Source organism: Cavia porcellus, unplaced genomic scaffold, assembly GCF_034190915.1.
Source record: "Cavia porcellus strain 051 isolate PalLab524CR breed Dunkin Hartley unplaced genomic scaffold, mCavPor4.1 scaffold_16, whole genome shotgun sequence".
Lineage (NCBI taxonomy): Eukaryota > Metazoa > Chordata > Mammalia > Rodentia > Caviidae > Cavia > Cavia porcellus.
In genome coordinates, this window is record NW_026947499.1 from 17,051,215 (window position 1) to 17,071,547 (window position 20,333).

Consider the following 20,333-nt stretch of genomic DNA (forward strand, 5'->3'; position numbering starts at 1 on the left):
TGTTTTCCTCACAAGTGGGTTCAAGTTAAACATTTAAAATACTTTTGGTAAGAGTAGAGCAAAAGTCACATGCTATAATCACCTCTTAAAAGTAAGATGATTTAAGCCAGGTGTGGTGCACACCTATGATCCCAGCTACTTGGGAGGTTGAGGTAGAAGGCTCATAAATTTGAGGCCAGCTGGGACAATTAAGTGAAATCCTGCCAAAATTTAAAAGGGGAAAGTAAGCTGGGTATGTGCTTGCCTAGCATACAAGAGTCACTGTTCCCTAGCTCCAGATTTGGGAGTGAGAGGAACTGTAGAGATGATTCAGATGTCATATTGTTTGTACCTGTACTCTCAAGTACCATGGGGGTTACATTAGAAGGAAGGTTATTCAGTGAAACCAATGTCTGTCAGCCCAACTCATCTTGAATTAACATGCACACCTCACTTTAGTATTTTTACTTGAATCCTGTGGGAAGCCTTTTTTTCTTTTAAAATAATTTTCAGGAGTATAATGCACCCTGCTCTGAGTTGCATGGCATATTTGGCAGATGGAACTTACAACAACTGAAAAGCTGGTTTTTGCCAGGATAGATCAAGATAGTTCAAGGGCAGAATTACTGTGGTTTTACTGGCCTATGACTGAATCTAGAAACTAATGATTAGGGAGCTATTGGAAAAGCAAAGGCTACAAGAGTGTAATGTATGATATTGGGCTATTTCAGGATATAGTTTTTAATTACTGGAGTTCAGTACTCACATAGTTTGTTTTAAAATTGTAGGGTACTGCTGGGGAGTTAGCTCAGCAGCCTAAGTGCCTGCCTGGCAGGTACAAAGTTGTGAGTTTGATCTCCGGTACCAAAAAAAAGTTAAAAAAAAATTTCAGGGTACTACACATATTTATTCCAACAGGTTGATGGTTTTAGGGAGGTTATGAAGAAAGGCAGGAAATTTTATTGAAGTTAGTGTTGGTAACTTGAGAGCCTGAGGCGCAGTGTCTGTATCTGTTTCCTAAGGAACAGATCAGTTTAGGCTTTACCACCTTATGGGATGCACTGTCATTTCCACTCATTGCTATGTACAGTGATACCTTGGTTTACAAATTTAATTAGTTCCATGATTCTAGCAAAGATGGCTGCAGTCATGTTTGTCACTTGACACAGAGATTACAAAAAGTTTTGCCAAATACTTCTGTTTGTAAACCAAATTGTTCACAAACAAAAGTGTTCATGAATAAAGGCACTACTATAGAGGACATGACTGTCACGGTAAGAAGTGCTTGGCAAATCTTCAAATGTGGTGTTTGGTTTTGTGCCCTGCCTTAGTTACTTTTCTCTCATTACTGGATCACAATACCAGTATCTAAAGTTAAAGAAGGAAAGGTTTATTTAGCTCATAGTTTGTGGAAGTACTCCATAATTGACTGGCTGCAAGGCAGTAGCACATGGCAGAGGAGCAACAATTCATGGTGGCAGAAAACGGCAAAAGCAGCAGGGAGCAGAGAGGGCATGCCTTTCTGTCCTTATATTGTATGCAGGATACCCACTGTAGGGCAGGTATAGCACTCACCCCCACTACAAGTCAGTCAAACTCTAGCTTCAGGTCCTGAACCCCATCTAAAAGTGCCTGAGGCTCTGGGGGGACATCTAGACACAAACCATAACCTGCCCCTAGCCTAACCAGTTAGTAGCAAGATATGCATCTAGGAAAAAAGTTGAAAGACTCTTAAATTCACCCCTTCTTCCCCCTTTGGCAGATGCTGCGTGTTGGAAAAGCAAAAGCAGATGTGTGGCCCAAAACTGCTCTAAAAAAAGGTGAGGCAGGCCTGCTAGTGAACGGTAAGTTTGGCTCCTTTTATTAACAGCTTATAAGAGTGGTTTCTAGATTACAACACTGGTTTGTTTTTCAGATGAGAACAGCTTAGTTCCTCCTGCCCCTGTGGACAGTGATGGGGAGAGTGATAACTCTGATCGTGTTCCTGTGCCCAGTTTCCAGAATTCCTTCAGCCAGGCTATTGAAGCAGCCTTTATGAAACTGGACACACCAGCTACTTCAGATCCCCTCTCTGGTAAAGGCAGAGAACTGGAGTGCTCAGCGTAGGGCTTTTAAACTTGCCACACATGTACTATCATTGCCACCTGCATCCAGTGGACACCTGGATTGGTCAGGCTGTTTCCCCTCTGAGTCTCTAGGCCTCAGTCTTCAACATAAACTTGAGTGTCAGGTAATGTTCCACTTGGTATGCTGGTCATACAGGATCTATTTACTATCCAAGATTAATTCTTGAAACCTGGAAATGAAATACTGAGGAGCTCTCTTCCTCAATAAGATGATCCTGCATGTACATTAGAATCTTTGTTAGGATAGTGATTCATGACAATTAGACAAGCATGATATGTTTATGGTGTGCTTTATATGCCTAGCATATTACTGATTTTATTTTCCCAGAACCAAACTAGGTATAATCTGAAGTGCAGGGAGGTAAAGCAACTTGCCCAAAGACAATACAGTGTATGCTACAGCTGGTATTTGAATCCAGGCAGTCTAATTTCAGGGCCTGCACACTCTTAATAATGAAAAGACCTGGGGAGAAGGGGTAACACCATCAGCTAAGTGAGCTCTCTTTCTGTTTCCTTTTAGAAGAGAAAGGCGGAAAGAAAAGGAAAAAACAGAAACAGAAGCTCCTGTTCAGCACTTCAGTCGTGCATACCAAGTGACACTACTGGCCCAGGCTACCTTTTCATTTGGATTTCTTTTTTTCCATGCTTTTGTTTTGCTGCTGTAATTTTTAAGTATTTTGAGTTTGAACAGATTAGCTTGGGCGGGGGGAGGGGGTGTCCACAATGTGAGGGGGAACCAAGCCAATTTTAAATACAGTGTATTTTCCAGCTTCCCGTCTTTACACCAAAATAAAGTATTGACACTCAGATCTTTTCCTGCCAAGATTTTTAGTTTGTGACCATTCGTGGTCTTTTATACTGGTCTTTACAGATAGTATACTGGCAGTCATTTATAGTAATTGTCTCAATTCAAAGTAAGTTTGAGCCTCTTTAGCATCCATTGGAGCAGCCCAAACTAGCGGCTTAGCACTGCTCTACTATGGCAGCCTGGTCTCTTAGTGCACCCATCAGTTTGTTTCAATAGCTGTGTCAGTTGGGCAGGGTGGTGCATGCCTATAATCCTGGCACTGGTGTGGTAGGGGTGCTGAGGCAGGGGGATTGCTACAAGTTGGAGGCCAGCCTGGGCTACATAGACTCTGTCTCAAAAAAGACCAAAACCCCCAAAACTGCAGTCATTCTTTCCTATCCATTTCTCTTACTAAGAAATAGGATCTGGATCTGGGTGTGGTGATACACACCCATAATCCCAACACTGGGAGGTTGAGACAGGAGGAGTGCAAATTTGAGCATAGCTGGGGCAGTTTAGTGACTTAGTGAAGGTCTGTCTCAAAAAAGACAGGATGGGGGCTGGGGATTTAGCTCAGCGGCATAAGCGCCTGCCTTGCAAGCAGGCAGTCACGAGTTCGATCCCCGGTACCGACAAAAAAAAAGACCAAAAAAATTTATTAAAAAAAAAGACAGGATGTAGCTCATTGTGAAGGTCTGGATTCAATCCCCACCACATGTGAAAGGAGTTTTGCCTCTTGAACCTGGCTTTGGTAAGGGAAATTTATAACCATCACTAACACCTGCTACCCTTTACTCAGATGAAGCTTAAGTGATAGTGGCCTGAGTTGTAGAAACAGGATTCTAGCACACCTGGAGGTGTGCCTCTTTTTTGTCTGTAGCAGCTTTCTTATGTCTTGGTTTCAGCTGAGTTTGAGCGATGTCAATTCTTTTGCTGCTTAATAAATTGACCTCTAGGTGTAATAGAATGTAAAAGCACAGTTGCAATAAATTACATGCAAAAATAATGTGAACTTCTTGGTTTTTTAAAGTTCATTCAGTTAGAGACATCAGTTCTTAACTTGAGGTTTAAATAACAGCTACTGTGAGTTTGAGCAATTCTGTTACTATGAACTGTTTTCTTTGGTGTCAGGCCCAAAGCTGAGTGGAGCTTTAACTTTCCATTTTTCAGAAGGTCTGGGTCAGAAACTCCAGAAAGTGTTCCATTTCTGAGATAAGGAGCACAATATCACAGGTCTTTACAGATAGTAAAATATTTTGACATATTTTCATTACAGAAAAACAAATCTTAGAGATGCCAAAAAAGTTTTTTTGGTGGTACTAGGGATTGAGGCCTCATACTTGAGTTCCATTCCTAGCCCCTTTTAAGACAGAGTCTTGCTAAATTATGCAGACTGACCTTAAATTTGCAATTTTCATGCCTCAGCCTGAGATAGCTAAAATTACTCAGTTAAATCCTGGTAAAAAAGTATAAAAATTTAACAAGAGGGCTGGAGATTCATCCTGCCTGGCAAGTGTGAGGTTGTAAGTTAAAAAAAGAACTTAGTATGTTTTGGGAATGGTGGTACACACTTGTGATTCCAGCATTCAGATCATTGCAGGTTTGAGGCCAGCCTGAACTTACATAGCAAGACCATTTTAAAAAAAAAAAAAAGTATGCATAAAGCCCTGTAGCAGTGATACTAAACCTATGGCACATGTGCCACAGTAAGCTGTTTTTTATCATTGAAAGCTATAAAAGTTGCCATTACTGCCCTACAGATCAATATGGTAAGTCCCTGACTTAGGAACAGGTAGTGTTCTGGGTGGTGTTAAGAAGTCTGATTCATAAGCCGACAAAGTGTGTCTTGCAAAGTAAACCTATGAAAGTTCACAACTCAGATGTTTGTAATTTGGGGACTTAATTTGCTGAGACTAGTCCAGGCATGGTGGTACACACCTGTAATCCCAACACTGGGAGGCAGGAGGATCACAAGTTTGAGTCTAGACTGGGCAGGTATCAGTGTGAGGGTCCTGTGTTCAAAACCTCAGTTCCCCCCAAAAGCAAAACCCTGAAACTACAAATAGATAATGTCCAAAATTTAGTTGCTATTTCTTACTAATAGGTATACTACAAATGACTTGTCTTGCTTAGAGTCCAGGTTGGAGGTTGGAGATACAAAGCCTGAAGTGAGATAACTTGAGTATTTAAAGTTCATCACACAGTCTTCTCACCAAGGCCAGGGCTATTGTAGATGGAAAAAGAGAACTGAACAAGCATAAATTCTGTAAGCCCTGTTGCTGAGACACAACTGTGAGGAAAGGTTTATTTTAGCTCAGTTTGTAGAGGTTTCAGTCCATATTAGGCTGGCTTCAAAGCAGGGAGGCATGGCCTTGAAACATTAAAGAAGGAGGTGAGTAGATTACACTTCCCAAATTCACTCGTGATCCCTGTCTGGCTCACACTTCACCTCCTAATACCCCGTCTAGCTATAAACAAGTGGACTGATTATATGTGATAGTATAAACAAAATATTTTATAGACAAGGAGATAATACAGTAACCTTTGTTGTTTTCTGTTAGTTGATTCTGAATACTGTGTAATACTTTCATTCTCTTGAATGGTTTTACACTGTCTTTTTATGTTTGATACTATAGTATATGAAGGTATATTATTTCAAACAAAGAGACACTGTGGTAGCTACTGTTATGTCAGATTGTCTTGTGGTGAACCACTATGTTGCTCAAACTGTTCTGACCTGTTATGTCCTCTTTTATCTTAATCTTTTTTTTTAATTAAAAAAAAAAAGTATCACTCATACTCCCAAGAGCCCCTTGTATGAGCACTTTGGGTTTTGGGGTTACAAACCATAATGCCATTTTTTAACTTGATGTTGAAGGTTATAGAAGCCAACTACATTTATTCAGCCTACTTTCATCCAAGCATTCAGATACAAAGTTTATAGAGTCTGCATTACCATTTACCCAGGGGATTGAAGACAGAGGAAGCTAGTTTGTCTTCCGTGTCAAGCTAGTCCATTGGTCCTCTAGTTGGGAGCCCTCCAGTTTGGAGAAGTAAAAAAGTGCTGCTTCTGCCCCCTAGAATGCCCAGTCCCACTAGTGTGGACCCCGGGCAACAAGCAGAATTCACTCCATTGTCTCTGCGGCCTCCTCACCACCGTCTGAAAGCTCCTCACCAGACGACTCCTCTACTAAACAGCTTCTGGTAACAGATTTCTGGATAGCTTCTCGCTGTCCTGGAGAAAGGCAGAGCAGAGATGAAAGACGTTTGGGAGTGACATCCATCACCGGTGGGCAGTGGACTAACATCACTTACTTTCATCAGTGCAGTTCTGCAGTAAGATCAACAGTTGTCTCCGGTTGTACTGAATCAGGAACTTCTGACATGTTCTAATTGTACCTGGCATGGGAAAGTTTTTGGGGTGATCAGTAGCTTGTGAAAGCTCTCTAAAATACTTTGGAAGCTGAGGAAAAGTATCTTGTTCTTAGTGGGCTAGCAGGAAGACCCACCCACCTAGGCTGCTCCTACCTCCCACGTGCAACGTGTTGAAAAAACAAGGATAGCGGTGTCCTTTATTCTCCAAATAAGTGATGAAAGGAAGAGCTGACCACACAAGCTGGTAGAACTCTTTCCGGCATCGAAGTAGCACTATTCCAGTATAGACATTAAGGTATCGAACTGCAGCAAAATGAAAAACTCATTTTGGAAAACAGAGTCACATAAGCACGTTAAAAATCTCAGGGAAACAGCGTATGGGACAGACTGCTCCAGCAGTTAAGTGGCATTTCAGAGGATGCATCAGTAAAAAGACTTCTAAAGGGGGGGAAAAAAAATTTTGGGACAAGCCATGGTTGTGGAGGGCCAGTCCCTCACACATCAATCAGGTCTGGTGGGTTAATTTTGGACTTAAATACACTCATAATCTTTAAACGAGGTGAATGAGGAGATTAATCTTCATTCAGCAGAGGGAAAAATTTTTAAAACACTAGTGGTTTTGTTGCAGCTGGGCCCTATAGGTTCTTAATAGCAAGCCGAGTCTCATCTGACATGAGGGAGTTATGCCTGCTTCATGTAATTTTTCAGGATTCAGGCTTAAACTTAAGGTAAAAGAAAGTACTAATTTAAAAGTGTGTAAGGTGCTGGTTGCTGTCAGTTTCAGTTTATCAGCGTTTACACATACACAACCATGCATTCAGTACTTTATGACTCTCAGGCCATTTTTTTAAACACGGTCTTGCTGTGTAGTTCAGGATGGCCTTGGACCCATTATGGAGCCCAGGCTGGCCTCCAACTCACAAGGATCTTACTGCCTCGGCCTCCTGGGTTGGGATTACAGGCATATGCCACTAACCCTGGCTCAAAGGCCTTTTTACGGGGCAATTTTGGCAACATGTATTTTTTTTTAAATGTGATGTTGATGTAACCGGTCAAATTACAAACCTTATTAAATATATACACGAATTCTCTCAATTATCCCATTAAATTCAATAGTAATCCCCACGATACAGGCGTCAAATAGGTATAGTGAAGACTTTTGTCCAAAATCCGGTACCAAAACAAACAAAGTCCTGCCTTAGGGCCCTTTTTGTTTTTGGTACTGGGGCTCGAACTCACCACCTCAGGCTTACCAGGCAAGTGCTTTAATCGCTGAGCTAAACCCCTGGTGTGAAAGAACCTTTTCTATGTTTTTTGGGGGGAAGGGGTGCTGGGGATGTACCTGGAATCAAAGTCACGACCTCGTGTTTAACAGGCAGGCGCTTATGCCGCCGAGCTAAATCCCCGGCTCCCAGGCTCCTGTTCTTAATTCTGCCCAAATTTAGACCTTCGCTCGGGTCCCGGGGGCCTAAAATCGCCACTATAGCACAGAAGATGGTGCACAGGTTTGGCCGCTCTAGGAGTCTCCTGGGCCCCTTCTTTCTCCCTCTTACAGTGCCTGCCCTTCCAAAACAGGTCATCCACTCCGGTTCCCCAGGGCTCTCGCACCTGCGAAGCCGATCGAGCAGGCGGCGGCGCCGAAAGTTCCGTGCACTCGGGCGATAGTGTCTCGTACGAGGTTGCCCAGTACTCTGTCGTCCAGAGTTAGACGGCAGCGGGGGTCGTCCGACATCAATTCACACAGAAGGTACCTGAGGGGGCCAGAGGAAGCTGAGCGCAAGCTGGGGTCGTGAATAACTGCTGGTGATGAGGGGCTGGAAGCAACTTACCTGTGCTTGAACCGCACCATGGCTGCTGCTGCCTTAGTGCCAGTCGGCCTGACATGCGCAGCGCGTGTCTGCTCCCGACCAATGGGAAGTTCGCCTCCACAGCCTTGAAGCCACTCAGAGAGGAAGGCAGAATATGGAGGCGGAGCTAGAAAAATGAGAGGACGAACCCTGCGTCAGTCTCTCCCAAGCTCCGCCTCCCTCTGAGTTTTAAGGGCGCATGCGTTCTTGCAAGAGTCTTAAATTTAGTTGTGTCGGGGCTGGGCTTGGTTATGGAGTGGCTTGTGATGGTGGTGGGCGTTTCTGCTCCGTGCTGGAGTTTACAATACCCGCAAGCTGCTGCTGCATTTGAGTTATGTAGGTACGTACTTGTATTTTTTCTCCAAGCTACATAGCAAAACTTTTGAGCTCAAGACCTCTGCATTTGAAGCCCAAGGACTGACACTCAAGAGAAATCTCACCCTTTTTATAAGGTTAGAGCTCGTTTTTTCTTCTTTATAACCAAATATGCTGTTACTGCTTGGGCCTTTCAGTAGTCTTATGAAGCTGGGTGATTGGTACGTTTTTGTTATATGCACAAACAATATGTGGTCATTCATTTGCCAATCTTTTTTTTTTTCTGGCAGAAAACACAAAAGAGCAAATAAAAATAATACCAACATTGAGAGAAAGCACCTGCTATAAAGTGTGTTTTCGTCTTTCATTTTTCCCCATGTCAGCGGTTCTCAAAGTGTGGCCTAGGGATATTTCCAAGACTCTGTTTAGGGAATCCCTACACTTCAGAGTTAATTTATAATGATAAGATATTGTTTGCCATTTTAATTCTCTAAGAATGAGCAATAAAGTTTTCCAGAGGCTGTGTGATATGTGACATTGCTGTTATTCCAGTGGAACTGTGGGGGTTTTGTTTTGTATTTTGGGTGGGGAGGATACTACAGACTGAACCTAGAGACATTCTCCCCTTAGACTAGTTGTAGCCTCTGAGCTACAACTCCAGGGCTTTTGGGTTTTTATTTTGAGACAGGATCTCACTAAGTTACCACTCTGAGCTTGAATTTGCCATCTTTCTGCCTCAGGCTTCTTCATAGCAGACATAAGCCATCATGCCCACTTGTAGTTGTATATTATGTGGTTTGTTTGTTTTTGCGGTGCTGGGGATTGAACGTAGGGCCTTGCACTTACATTAGGCAGGTGCTGTACCACTAAGCTACATCCCTAGCCCAGTATATTGTATTTCAAATATTTGGTGTTTTTAATTTTTTAAAAAAATTTGTATTGGTACATATTTGGAGTAAATGGTGCTCACATTCCTCGTGGTGAGTTGGTATATATGCGTAACACATCTTAATTCTTTTTTCCTTTCCCTTCCCTCCTACCCTCACTTCCTCCATCTCTCGGTTCCCTCATTTCTCAGTTTTAAGTCTGTGGTAAATATTGATGGATATAACCCACAAAAACAAAAGTGGTTTTGGAATCCTCAATTTCAGAGTTTAAATGGGTTGTGAGACAAAACAGTTTGAGAACTGTGCCATATGTTAAATTATGGTTTTCCTTTTCAAGACTAGAGGATGGGGGGGGGGAGAGAAAGGAAATAGTTGTGAAGAGTTAAATGTGTTGTAAAGCTATACCAATTCCCCACGATGTAATCACTGTGTACTGCAAACATGTTCTAATTTAAAAAGGAATAGAAGATCAAAACATGGTGATCCACAGGCTGAAGCAGGAGGATTGCAAGTTCAAGCCCAGATTGGGCAATTTAGTGACTAAGTAAGATCCTATCTCAAAATTTTAAAAAATTCAAAAGGCTTGAGTATAGTTCATTGTGAAGGTCCTGGGTCCAATCCCCACTACACCCCCCGCCCCACATACACAGTACTAGAGAATCACACTATTTAGTACTCTCTTTTTCTTCCTTTTTTACTTAAATATCTAATAATATTTTATTGGGAAAGAACATATATAAATAGTGCATAATCTTAAACTCAGTGGATTTTTCCAAATGTGTGGGTTTGTGTAACCACCATCCAGGTTGAGATACAGAGAGCATTTCAAAACTGCAGAAGGGCCCCAAACTCTCTTCCTGTTCAAAACCCTTACTAGAAGTAGACTAGTCTGACTTTTATCACAATAGATTAGTTTTGCTTATTCTTGAACTTTATATCAGTATTTTACAGCATAATTTTTTGTTTTTGAGATACAGAGTCTCGCTATGCAATTCAGGCTGGCCTTGGGCTCACTTTGTACCCCAGGGTGGTCTAAACTTGCAGTGATCCTCCTGCCTCAGCTTCCTGAGTGCTGTTTTTTGTTTTTGGCTTATTTTGCACAACATAATTGTAAGACATTCCTGTTTGACTATATTTTCATGTCAGTTATCTGCTATGATGTTGTCACCTGTGCAGTGTTGCATTGTTTGGATATGCCACTATTAAGTTAGTATCTCCTTGATGCAGACTTTTAAATTATTTCTAGATTTTCTTGTTACTTTGATGCACGTTCTTATAGTTAAGTCTTCATTCCTACCCATGATGAGAATTGTATAAGGCTCTCCAATGGCTGACCCTTTGCAGCCCAGGAAAGGGGGCAGCGTTCACAACTATGTGCAAGATCTAGAATGAATTCTCAATTTCCCTATGGCTCACTCTCTTTGATCTTCCAAAGGGAAGAAAAGGAGGAAAGTGGTGGCGCAGTGACCCTGCTAAGGGACCAATTACTGTTCTTTCTCCCTAGAATCATCTTATTATCCACAAACACTGTCGCCAGCGTCCTCCTTGGCCAGCAGGGGACGCCAAGGGCCTATACAGAGAGGAGAGCTTACCACCCAGCCTCCGAGCACCTAAAAACGCCTAAAAATGCCTCTAACCCTCCTTCCCTGCCTTCATTTCCTAAATCCCAACTGCGTAACCATTTTACAGATGCAATTGGGGCCAGACCAATCACATAGCCAGTAAGGGGACCCCAAAGCAACTCGAGTCCTTGTTGAGGTCCAGGCGTGTCCGGTCCCGCACTGTCCGTTTTCCCCGTCCCCTACGGCTGGAGACCACCACCATCCAGCCGGTCACTCGCTAGCCAGGTACTGTCTATCGGGGACATTAATTCCCGTCTCTAGGTCCCCGCGTCCGGGTCCGTGCAGCAGGACAACACAGTTCTGCGAGGAATGATTAGGATGGCAGTTGAAGCGGGGTTCCGTGGACACAGCCGGGCGCAGCGAGCCCATGAGAATCGCAGCTCCGGGTGAAAGCCTGGCTCCCGCCGGAAGAGGTGCGGACGCGGGTCCGGCTCCGGGTCCTGCGCCGGGCCCGGTCCCGCGAGGTGCAGACGGCGGCGGCGGGCGTCGCCGCCCCGCGCAGTGACTAGCCTCGGCGGCTCGGGCTCCCCCGCAGCTAATTACACGTCTCCTAATGAGGCCGGCGGCTGTTTGCAATCAGCCGTCCCGCCGGCAGGCCGCGGGGAATCCGCCCACGGGGGCGTGGAGGCGGCGGCTCCCGAGCCCCGAGCCCCGAGCCCTGCGCCTGCTCCAGAGCCGCGGGGCGGTGGCCTGGGTCGCTCCCCTCGGTTTTGTACCCAGCCACGCCGCAGAGCGCCACCCCCGCTTCAGGGGAAAAACGGGGCTGAGGCTCGGAGGTGAAGTCACCCAGCATGACTCATGCTGGCGGAGAACCTCATCCTGTTTGTCTGATCCCGGGCTGTGGCCTTCATCGATTGTCTACCGCCTGGATCGATAGGGGCAGATGCTATTATTGCTTTTCTTACAATACTGGGATTCCTTGGAGTAGATCCTAAACCAGATCCTACATGGCAGGGAGGTTGCTGGGGGTTGGGAAACTTCCTTTGGGTCCACTCGCTCCTTCCCATCCGTGAGGTCCCACCCTCACTTTGCCCTTTTGCGTCTCATGCAAAGCCAGACAAGTACCTCCCGCAAGGGCTTAGCCCTTACTGGGAAACAACCCAACATGTGTGTGTGTTTCGGGGGTTGGAATTTGGAGCATTCCCTGGGTGATGGTTGGCACAGTTGCTGCTCCCCTTAGACTAGGGGGGCAGGAGGCTATAAATGGGTGTTTGGCTCCCTGGGCCTTCTGGGGTTGAATCCAGGCTAGCTGGCTCATTCTTCACCCTAGCTTCTGGACCTCCATTTATAGGCGCTCATCTTGTGCCAAGCACTGCGCCAAGCACTTTCAAAGTTCGATTTCTTTCAGTCTTCACAACAGCCCAGTGAGTTTAGGTTCTGTTATTCTCTGAGGCGCAGAAATGAATGTCCTCAAGAGCACAGTAATGTGGGCGAATCTCTGGCTTACCGAAAATCTGTCCTCTCACCACCCTGTTTTCTCCTGGTTGTTCTGGTATGTCCAGGCCCCAGAAAGAGTTTAAGGAAGCAGAACCCGGTCGGGGTGTATCCTACGGGGCCTTTTGAGTATCTGATGCTGCGCTAGAGGATGGTGGCGAAGGAATATTGTGTGTTTCAGCATTTTATAAAGCAGCCACTGCTCATTAGAGGCCCCTGCTCCTCTAATCCTATCAACCAATTCCTTGTAAAAACTCTTATGGGGGGGCTGGGGATTTAGCTCAGTGGCATAAGCGCCTGCCTTACAAGCAGGCAGTCGTGAGTTCGATCCCTGGTACCGATAAAAACGAAAAAGACAAAAAAAAAAAAAAAAAAAAAACTCTTATGGGGACAATCTAGATAAAATTAAAACCTCCATCTGCTTGGTCAGGGACCTGGGGAGCCACCACATCCTCTGAACTTCAGGGACGGAACCCTTCATTCCTTTCCTCCACAGTCCTCTGTGGATATCATCCCCCTGCCCCCAGCTGTGAGGCTGGTTCATCCAAATATAATTAAATCCAAGGGCACTCTTGCTTGACCCACCAATTCCTCCACCAGGTATTTGTCCCGCAGAGATTCTTGCACTTGTGCCAGAGGACAAGTGAACAAGGACATGTCTTGCAGCACTGTGGTGGTAAAAGACCTCCTCAAGTGTCTATTAGAAAGGATCCCCTGTAGGTGGATCATTTTTGGATAGCTACGTGCCAGAGAATGTTCTAGATAATTTTGTGCAGATTGACTCATTTAATCCTCACAGTTACCCAAAAGTTATTTCATTAATCCCATTTTACGGGCAGGAGAACTGGAGTACAGGGAGAATAAGTAATTTGCCTGAGCTTTACATCGCTGGAAGGTTTTATGGGAAAGAGGTGGATTTAGACCAGGGAGTCTACGTTTGGAATCACTCTCCTATATAGCTCCTCTGCTTTTATCTACATGGAAAATTCCCAAAAGGTGACACAAGAAACTGTTAATGGTGTTACCTCTGGGGAGAGAAATTAAAGGTGCAAAATGTACCATTTAATTTTACCGTATTGCTGTGCACTGAATGTTTGTGTCCCCTACATTCCTGTGTTGAAATCCTAACCCCCACCATGATGGTGTCAGGTGGGGACTTTGAGAGAGACTAAGGAATGGAACCAGCACGAGTGGGTCAATGCCCTTCCAAGAGATGCCGCGGTGAGCTCCCTTACCTTTTCCCGCTGTGGGAGAAGAGAGTGGAAAAGACAAATGGATGAGCCACAAAGTGGGCTCCCGTTCCACAGTGAACCTGTCAGCATCTCAATTCTGTCCATCCCAGCGTTCACAACTGTGAACAAAAATGTTTCGGCCACACAGCTTGTGGAGTTGTCCTATAATAGCTTGGACAGATGAGCAGAGATGGATGTATGTTAGTCTTACAAGAGGAAGTTACAGAGCCCACAGCCCCAAAGTACGTTACTACTGATGCTCATCTCAGCTCTGGAAGTGGGGACTTTCCATTCACCCTACTTTGCAGGCGAGGGAGTGGAGCCCATTGAGGTGGCCTGGCTGGGCTGAGGCTGTGACAGGCAACTAACTGACTCTCAAGACACTGCTCATTCTCCTAATTCACGTTGTTCTTCCCACTTTTCACGCCTGGAGGTCTCAAGGGCAGAAAATGATGCTAAGCATGGACTCTGGAGCCAGCTCACTTGGGTTCAAGTCCGGACACAGCAACTTGCCAGCTTCGTGCCCTTGGGCAAGTCACTTCCCTTCTCTGAACCTCAGTTGCCTTTTTCGAGGATTGCATTACTCACCTCTGTGTCAAGTGCTCAGAACAGAGCCTGTCTCACTGTGAGCACTCAGGAAATGTCAGGTATTTTTAAACCATTGTCCTGATAATGTCTTTCCCAATTGCAAACTCCAAGTAGCTCCTTCTTCCAGCAGACTGGTTCAGCTGCAGCCGTTCCAGTCCTGGTGCTCTGCCCTGTGTGCCAGGCCTGAGCATCTTGTACTTACGATGTTAGCAGAAGTCTGCTGGAATCAGTTCCTCTGTGTTATCCAAACTGATCACATCACCGTAGCTGGAAACTGAGGCACAGCCACAGAAGCCTGGGTGGCCAAGATCCAGGGCAAGGGTGTGACAGCCGGCCTCTGGGTTCGGGATGTTCCCACCACCTTCCCACCGTTCACACTTGGAGGGAGAAGGGCCTCAAAATAGCTGTTGCTTCCCCAGCACAGAGCTAGGCCAGGGACAGGAATAGACATCTGGGGGTGGCTGCCTCAGCCTCCCTCAGGGCCTTTCAAGGGGGCTGGGAATAGGCAGAGGCTAGACCCCTCCTCCAGTGTTGGAGAGTAGTGTGGCATCCATGTGCGGTCACCCTCCTGTGAAGATCCAGCTCATGGAAGGTGTTGCTCTAGCTGGGCTGGTCAGGCAGCAGGTCACCAGCCAGACAGTGGCCAACGCCTGGACTGTTAGACAGGAGGAAATGCCCTTCAGCCCTGGCTCCTAGTGGGACAGGTGACTGTGGTCCAGAGAGGTTTATATAATTGAGGTCATGTAATAGAGACCAAACTGACAGGAGAGACGGACCATGGTCTTGGAGAGGCAGTGTAGTGTGGTGGATAAAGGTGTAAGGACTCAAATGGCCTGCTTTGGAGCCAGCCTCTACCCACTATGTCTTGCATGCCCTTGGGCCTCAGTTTCTTTACCTATCAAGTGGGTACAAAACTAGTGGTCGTAAGGATTGAAAGAGTTCCTACTTATGTATTAGTATGATTGTCGTTCTTTTTCTCACCAGAGGCCTCATTTTCTGCATTCCTAAGGCTCTGGATGACCATGTACTGTACCATGTACAGGGCAGAATGCTAGGCCTTGATGAGCATAACTCACAGGGTATCAAGAAGAGACCTTGCCAGCATTTCAGGAAGCCCTTCCATGTGCCCGCAGCTCTGCTAAGTGCTTTTTGCACACCTCATCTTTTTTATTCCTCAGGACTACCTACGAGGAGCCATTATCATGCCCTGTTTTCTAGATGATGGGAGAAAGGATCAGAGAGGTAAAGTCACTCTTCCAGAGTCCCACAGCTGGGAGCTAGCAGAGGCAGGACTTGAAAGCTGGTCTGCCTGCCTGCATAATTCATGCAAGTAACCACTGCATGGATTCCGTTGTTATGGTCTTAGGTGGTGATGGCAAACGTGCGTGCCAGAGCCAGCTGTTTGTTGTCTCTGAAAGCTCTAGCGGGTTCGCCGTCACTGGTCTAAGGGTTGGGTATGAGGTGTTGGGCACATGGAGGAAGCTGCCACTCCCCTGGCTTGACATTTGTCACTGCAGCCCCTAGCAGTTTCTCTGAGCTCTGTTCTAGGTCTCCAAGTGGCCAGGGCCTTTTGGGGAGGAGGAAGACAGGGAAGCCGCAGCCCTTTTGCACTCAGACAGCAGTCTGTATGAGCATGTGCTGTGAAGGGTCCCAGCCTGCACCGCAGAACGCCCTCCTCCCTTCCCTGGGTTTCCCTGGGCATCTACTTGGCTGAGCTCTGAGAACCCAGGCTCTCCCTGTGCTGAAATAGAAGGGAATCTGTGCCTTGGTGAGAGGCAGACTGTCAGAAAAGGCAGGAGCAGTTCAGAAGCAGTGCTGGGCTGGGCGTAAGATCAGGGTGAGTGGGTGCCCACAGGTGGACCCCACTCAGCCTGCGTCTCAGGGAGGGCTTTGTGGAGCTGTGGTGTCAGAGCTGAGGCTCAAAGAGGAAACAGGGCTCAGGGGAGAGGCGGTGGGAATGTTGTGAGGAGGGGAAGAGCTGAGTTCAGGAGCTGAATAGTAGGGGGGTGCTAGGGACATGCAGATGGCAGGGACAGGTCATTCAGGGACTTGCTGTCCACAGCAAAGAGCTTGCTGACTCTCTGGAGGACTGAGAGAGGAGATGGGGCGAGAAGGTCCCCTCCAGCTGTAGGGGAAGATGGAGCTCAGGAGCTGGTTAGTGACAGGAAGCTGCTTCCCTGGAGGGAGGAGAGAGATTTGAGGGAAGTGGCGGAGGGCAGGGGAGTAAGTGGCTTTGTTTTCAGAGGTAGACTCGGTTATGTGTTGTTGCATAACAAGTCACCCCGCTGCTTTATGGCTGAAAGCATCAGCCTGTTATTTCTGATGATCCTGCAGGGCGGGAGGACAAATCTACACTGTGCTATCAGCAGGGGACACCGGGCAGGCTGGAAGGTCCAGGGTAGCCTCGCCCGCATGGCCTGACCCTCAGTGCCCAGTGCATCCTGTGCTTCTTTGGGGCAGTTGGCAGGAAGACCTCACTTTACTCCCACCCGGCTCTTCTTGTGGTTTCTGAGAAGCAGAAGCAGTCATGTCTTAAGGGAATCATCCCCCATTCTCTTCCCTCAGCCCTCACAACTACTAATCTGCTTTCTGTCTCCGTAGATTTACCTATTCTGGACAGTTCATATAAAAGGAATCACATGACGTGTGACCTTTGTGTCTGGCGTCTTTTACCTAACATAGCATCCAAGTGGTAAGATGTTATCAGCGTACCATTCACTTTTTATGACTGAATAGTATTCCATTTTGTGTATATATATATATATATATATATATATATATATATACACATACACACACACACACACACACACACACAACAATTTGTTTATCAATTCAGCCTTGGATGGACATTTGAGTTGTTCTCACATTTTGCTATTGTGAATAGTGCTGCTATGAACATTGGTGAACAAATTTCTGTTAGAGTCCCTGTTTTCACATCTTTTAGGAATGGAATTACTGTGTCATATGGTAATTCTATGTTTAACTTTTTGAGGAACTGCCAAACTATTTTCCACAGCGGCTGCACCATTTTACACTCCCACTGGTAATGTATGCGTGCAATGGACTGAATGTTTGTGTCTTCCCAAAATTCTTATGGTGAAAGCTTTTTTTTTTCTCCTTGAGACAGGACCTTGGTATGTAGTTTAGGTTGGCTTTGAACTCACTGTGAGGCCCAGGCTGGCCTCAAACCTGCGGTGATCCTCCTGCCTCAGGCTCCCAAGTGCTGGGATTACAGGTGCATGCCACCACCCCTGGTCATGTGTTGAAATCTTAGTCCCTCAGGTAACACTGTCAGGAGGTAGGACATCGGGAGATGAATAGGTCACAAGAGTAGAAACCTCAGTAACAGGATTAGTGCCCTTATAAAAGGGGTCCCAGAGAGCTCCGTTGCTCTCTTTCTCTCCTGGCCATCTGAAGATACGAGAAGAGGTGGGCGGTCTGCATCCTAAAAGATGGCCCTCACCAGAACCAGGCCATGCTGACATTCTGACCTCAGACTTCAAGGCTCCCAAACTGTGAGAAAAAACCTTACGTGGTTTTTAAGTCACCCAGTCTATGGTACTTTGTTGTAGCAGCCCTAACTGGCAAAGACAACAAAAATTCTCATTTTTCTAATCCTTGCAACGTTTGTTACCTCCCTCCTCCCTTTTTATAAGCTTAGGGCATCCTAGTGGGCATGAGATGGATCTTACCATGGTTTTGATTTGCAGTTATTTTATGACCAACACTGTTGAATGTCTTTCCATATCCATTTGTTCATTTTTTAAGAGAAATATCTCTTTAATTACTTTGCCTATTTTTAAGTTGGATTGTTTGTTTTTTTGTTGTTGAGTGGGAATCTTTGTAGTTTGCTTCTAGGTCTTTTGGCTAAGATCAAGTGAAGAATCCTTTTCTATTTTGAATACTAAATGCTGATCAGGAAGGAGGAGAGGGGAGGGAGGAGAGGAAAAAGAGATGAAAACAGAAATTAAGATGTGTTATGTACCAATTCCACATAAGGAAGGTAAACATCATGTACTGCAAACATGCACTAATAAAAGATAAATAAAAGAAAAAAATGCCAATCAGAACATGATGTGCAAGTATTTCTTCCTTTCTATAGGTTATCTTTCACTTTCTTTTTTGTTTGTTTGGATTTTTTTTTGTTTGCTTGCTAACAAAGATGTTTGCTTGCTAAAAAAAAGATGTTGCAATGTTGTGCAGACTAACTTGAAACTCCTGGGCTCAAGAGATCCCCCTGCTTCAGCCTTCCAAGTAACTTAAACTATCACTTTTTCATAATGTCCTTTTTTTCCCACTTTTATTTTAGTCCAATTGACCCTTCCTTCCTTGCTTCCTTCTTTCGTGATACAGGGAATTAAGCCTAGGGCTTTGTCCATACTACTTGGAAACCGGTACTCTACCACTGAACTGCAACCCAGCATTTATTTTTATTTCTTGTTGCTCACGGCTTTTTTGCTAATAATTTTGATGTCAAATCTAAGAATCCATAGAGATCATGACACTTTCCCCTGTGTTTTCTTCTAATTGTTCTATACTGTTAGCTCTCCAATCTAGGGTGGTGATCTGTTAGTTTATGTGTGGAGTGACGTAGGGGTCCACTTTGATTCTTTTGCACATGGTTAAACTCTGTCTCTTGCTGAGAGTCAGCGTAGTCTCCTAGGCAGGGATCGCTAGGGGCCATATTTGGCAATAGTCCTCTCTGGGAGGTCTGGTATGAAGTAGTAAGTGAGCTGTGCAGGTTTGGAGAGAAGGCAGGCAGGGTGACAGCTGCATTTCTGAATCAAGGCACCAGGCAGCCAGGAAGCCTAGGGGAGGAGCAGCTTAGTTAAGGACGAGTTTGAGGTCCTGTAGGCATCCAGGCACCAAGAACATAAGGAATCAAATAAACAGTGAAGTACAAAATGGAACAAGAAGAGATTTAGCTCAGCGGCATAAGTGCCTGCCTGGCAAGCTCAAGGCCGTGAGTTTGCTCCCCAGTACCAAAAAACAAAACAAACAAAAGTATGAGAACCTGCTCAACAAATATTTATGGAACATTTCATACTAACACTGGCTACCATTTACGTGGTGTTAACCATCTGTCAGGTTCTTTGCACATTTTAAACATTTGCGCTATAATGTGTATCCAGTAAAGTTCACAAATCTAAAGCACATAGGTCATTGTGTTTATATACCACCTCTCTGATAAAGATGTAGGACAGTCCCACCCTCCGAAAGCTTCTTCTCAGGCATGTTACATTTAAGTTTCACTGTTCTGCTGTGAGAGGTAGCTCCAAATTCCTAAGGTCACACTGATAGAATCTGGAATCTAATTCGAGTCGATATGAGCAGGAAGGTGGAACCTTTTCCAGAAGCCCTGAGACCAGGTAGGGACTCAAAATCCCCTCGCTGGGCTGGGACCTGGGAGCCTGGAGACAGGAGGGAGGAGGGGTCCAGCCTCTGCTGAGGCCCTGTGGCCCGCAAGGATGATGAGGGGGCCCCTTCCTTGGCCCCAGCAGACACAGAGGTGGCCAACTGGGGCCCTGCAGGGGAGGCCGAACAGCAGGTGGACGGCCCAGCTGGGGCCGTTCCCGGCAGTCTGCTTTGCCTGAGCCCCGGCCTTCAGAACTGCTGAGCATCCTTCCCAGCAGCAGGGAGAGTCCGGAACTTCAGAGGACAGAGAAAGCGCCTCACCCTGCTGGTCTCCTCTGTCCTCTGCTCCAGCTAAAACTAACCTGCTCTTCTTTCAACCTGTCAAGCCCCTAGCTGCCTCGGGGCCTTTCACTCAATGTTCTCTCCATCTGGAACCTTCTGCCTCCTGGACTTCACTGCGTCTTAGGACTGTGTTTCAGCTCAAATGTCACTCTTTAGAGGTCTCTGGACAAATTGCCCTACTTAATGCCCTTCCCACCAGCCAGATGGCCCGAGTATGATGCTCAGCTTCATAGCTGTGTGGCATCTGACAAGAGGCTTCAACTCTCTGTGCCGCAGTTCCCCCAGCTGTAAAATAGGGGTGATGATAATAGTACATTTCTCCTGGGCGTAGTAGGGCTTAAATTATTTAATACTTGTTAGTAATGCCCGGCTCACAGTGATGGCTTTATAAAGATTTGTGTTTATGCATATAGCACTTATCTCATTCTAAAATTATCCTGG

At 45.7% G+C, this 20,333-nt stretch overlaps 2 protein-coding genes across 4 annotated transcripts in view; one reads left to right on the top strand and one right to left on the bottom strand.

The window, feature by feature from the left end:
- The window catches only part of Rnf10 (ring finger protein 10), a 41,077-nt gene extending 37,179 nt beyond the window's left edge, over positions 1 to 3,898 (top strand). The window contains exons 15-17 of one of the 3 annotated variants that reach the window (XR_010039678.1): positions 1,742 to 1,823; positions 1,895 to 2,209; positions 2,626 to 3,898. Coding sequence is in view for 2 of the 3 variants with exons in the window: in XM_063225768.1 (XP_063081838.1) it covers positions 1,742 to 1,823; positions 1,895 to 2,053; positions 2,626 to 2,702 (318 nt within the window). In the remaining variant the exon portion in view is untranslated. The remainder of the gene's footprint in view (positions 1 to 1,741; positions 1,824 to 1,894; positions 2,210 to 2,625) is intronic. The other 2 variants (XM_063225768.1, XM_003478459.5) reach the window with 2 other exon arrangements.
- Positions 2,735 to 8,209, bottom strand: Pop5 (POP5 homolog, ribonuclease P/MRP subunit). Its single transcript, XM_003478466.5, has 5 exons — positions 8,097 to 8,209; positions 7,876 to 8,018; positions 6,421 to 6,570; positions 6,208 to 6,291; positions 2,735 to 6,127 (listed from the first exon to the last, which is right to left on the bottom strand). Exons 1-5 carry the CDS (start codon positions 8,114 to 8,116, stop codon positions 6,018 to 6,020), a joined length of 507 nt encoding a protein of 168 aa, XP_003478514.1. The 5' UTR covers positions 8,117 to 8,209; the 3' UTR covers positions 2,735 to 6,017.
- Positions 8,210 to 20,333: the final 12,124 nt, after the last annotated feature.

What these genes read in the sequence shown, in the direction of transcription:
- Pop5 (XM_003478466.5), bottom strand. Translation starts at nt 8,116, where the DNA reads ATGGTGCGGTTCAAGCACAG. An exon ending in CTGCTCGATCGGCTTCGCAG is followed by an intron (nt 6,571 to 7,875) that starts GTGCGAGAGCCC and finishes ATTTTGCTGCAG; the next exon opens with TTCGATACCTTAATGTCTAT. An exon ending in GCAGAACTGCACTGATGAAA is followed by an intron (nt 6,128 to 6,207) that starts GTAAGTGATGTT and finishes GCCTTTCTCCAG; the next exon opens with GACAGCGAGAAGCTATCCAG.